The sequence below is a fragment of the Dipodomys ordii genome, unplaced genomic scaffold (genome assembly GCF_000151885.1).
Source record: "Dipodomys ordii isolate 6190 unplaced genomic scaffold, Dord_2.0 Scaffold17, whole genome shotgun sequence".
NCBI lineage: Eukaryota > Metazoa > Chordata > Mammalia > Rodentia > Heteromyidae > Dipodomys > Dipodomys ordii.
The window spans coordinates 4,450,767-4,452,720 of record NW_012267233.1 but is presented as its reverse complement, the minus strand read 5'-3'; the positions used below and the strand labels follow the sequence as shown (position 1 = coordinate 4,452,720).

General features: G+C 45.7%; 2 protein-coding genes across 3 annotated transcripts in view; both read left to right on the top strand.

The window, feature by feature from the left end:
* Eny2 (enhancer of yellow 2 homolog (Drosophila)) overlaps positions 1-1,954 on the top strand; it is a 16,972-nt gene that overhangs the window by 13,389 nt on the left and 1,629 nt on the right. The gene's annotated exons all lie outside the window — the stretch shown is intronic.
* Pkhd1l1 (polycystic kidney and hepatic disease 1 (autosomal recessive)-like 1) overlaps positions 1,436-1,954 on the top strand; it is a 153,502-nt gene continuing 152,983 nt past the window's right edge. The window contains exon 1 of the mRNA XM_013012469.1: positions 1,436-1,520. Coding sequence (XP_012867923.1) covers positions 1,448-1,520 — 73 coding nt within the window. The 5' untranslated portion in view covers positions 1,436-1,447. The remainder of the gene's footprint in view (positions 1,521-1,954) is intronic.

Genomic DNA, 1,954 nt, shown 5'->3' with positions numbered 1-1,954 from the left:
GAAGGGTAAACAAAGGAGGAGGCTACAATGCTTGATAAGAAATGTACTCATTATCTTGCCCATGTAATTGTAACCCCTCTGTACAGTATTTTCACAAAAAAAAATAAATAAAATTTTTTAAAAAAGAAATGTACTCATTACCTTGCTCATGTAAGTGTAACCCCTCTGTATGGTGTTTTCACAATTAAAAAACAGAGAAAGATACAAAAAAAAAAAAAGAACAGTGAAGAGAAATTGAAATAGACTTGGAGAACATTCAGTAAGGAACTAGTGCATACTGCGTGGGGTCAGCATCCCTGGTTCCCTCACCTGTGCTCCCTGCCACCATCAGGTTTAGGGCATCATTGGTACTTGGCCTATGTGTCAGCAGGCTTTCTCCAGATGCCTACTGCCCTGAGGCTGAGGTAGTGGAGTGGCAATTGTGAGAGCCACACACTGAGGTGTTCAGCAGCTATATTACCTAGGGTGTGGTCCTGAGGAATTGCTTAACATTTCCATGCAGGTCTCTTGCTAAACACAGTACGGGAATAGTAAGACTCTTACCAACATCATTATGAGTGTTTGGAACAGTCTAAAAATATCTACTACTACTACGACTACTATTTTTATTACCATTGTCAACTGAAGAGATAACAGTATGTGTGTGTATGTGTGTGTGTGTGTGTGTGTGTGTGTTGTGTGTGTGAAGAAGGGGAGAATAAGTGAAAGTTTGTGTACTAGGTGATTTTAAATGTTAATCCATTTAAGGAGGATTAGTGACCAAGACAGACAGACAAGTATGTAAACCCAGAATTTTATCAAGAAGGGGGGAACAACAGAATGGTGAGACAAAGTTCAAGGGGGAACCAATGCAACAGAGATATACACAAGACAACACGTTGGAAATGATCTGTACAACTTGGGAGGGGGGTCTAGGGGGGCAGGGAAAGTAGGAAAAAATAAGGGAAGTGTAAGAAAGATATGTACCCATTACCTTACTTATGTAACTGAAACCCCTCTGCACAGCAGCTTGACAATAAAAAAATTATAAAATAAACCAAAACCAAAACAAAGAAACAAAAAAAAACACAAACAAACTGTAGACGGATTCCCAGAGAAATTAACCATTGATTCCTCCCACCAAGTAGAGCAAGGCATGGACGGCCATGGAATGAGTGCATGTCATGACCTGGGATCTGGGAGTGGAAATTTGATGGTTAGAGACTGGTACGTGCAGGACAGGCTTGGTTTTCCAGTAAAGGCTGTAGCGTTGTGTGTGCGTGTGTGCGTGTGTGGGTCTGTGTGTGGGTGTGCGCGTGCAAATCCAAAGCACGGGGCGGGGCGGGGCGGGGCGGGGCGGGGCGGGCCTCCGGTGCCTAGTTAGCCCCGGCTTCTGGGACGTGTGGCCCGCGCTGGAACCCAATGCTGGCGGCGGTGAGAGGTGCAGGCTGCAGCAACTGGCTCTGCGATGGGGCACCTGTGGCTCCTGGAAACTTGGGGCCTCTGCTGGCTGCTTCTGTGCGCCGCGGATCTTCGCACAGGTAAGGGGGTGGGGCGTTAGGGAAACGTTGGAGAAGTCAGAATAGACCGTGACCCTGCTTGGAGGGGGGGGGGGTGTCACTGAAGAGCCCAGGCCCCCTGGCACCTGCCCTGGGCAGAGACAGACAGACAGACAGACAGACAGACACTCAAAAAAAGGCTCAGAAGAGAACGTGGGAAATTGTTTCAATTGTTATAAATTGAGCGAGGCTATTATTTAATCTGTGGAACTTCCTACCTACTTTTCAAAGTGACACAACCAAAAAGAGAGTGAAAATTGCTGAGGAGTAAGGCAGGGATGAGCAGGCACATCGGCATCCTGAAGGCTCGCTCTTTTCCCTAATTCTTTTTTTTTAATTTTATTTTATTTGTGAACATGCTGTACAGAGGAGTTACAATTACATGGGCAGGATAATGCGTACATTTCTTACCAAGC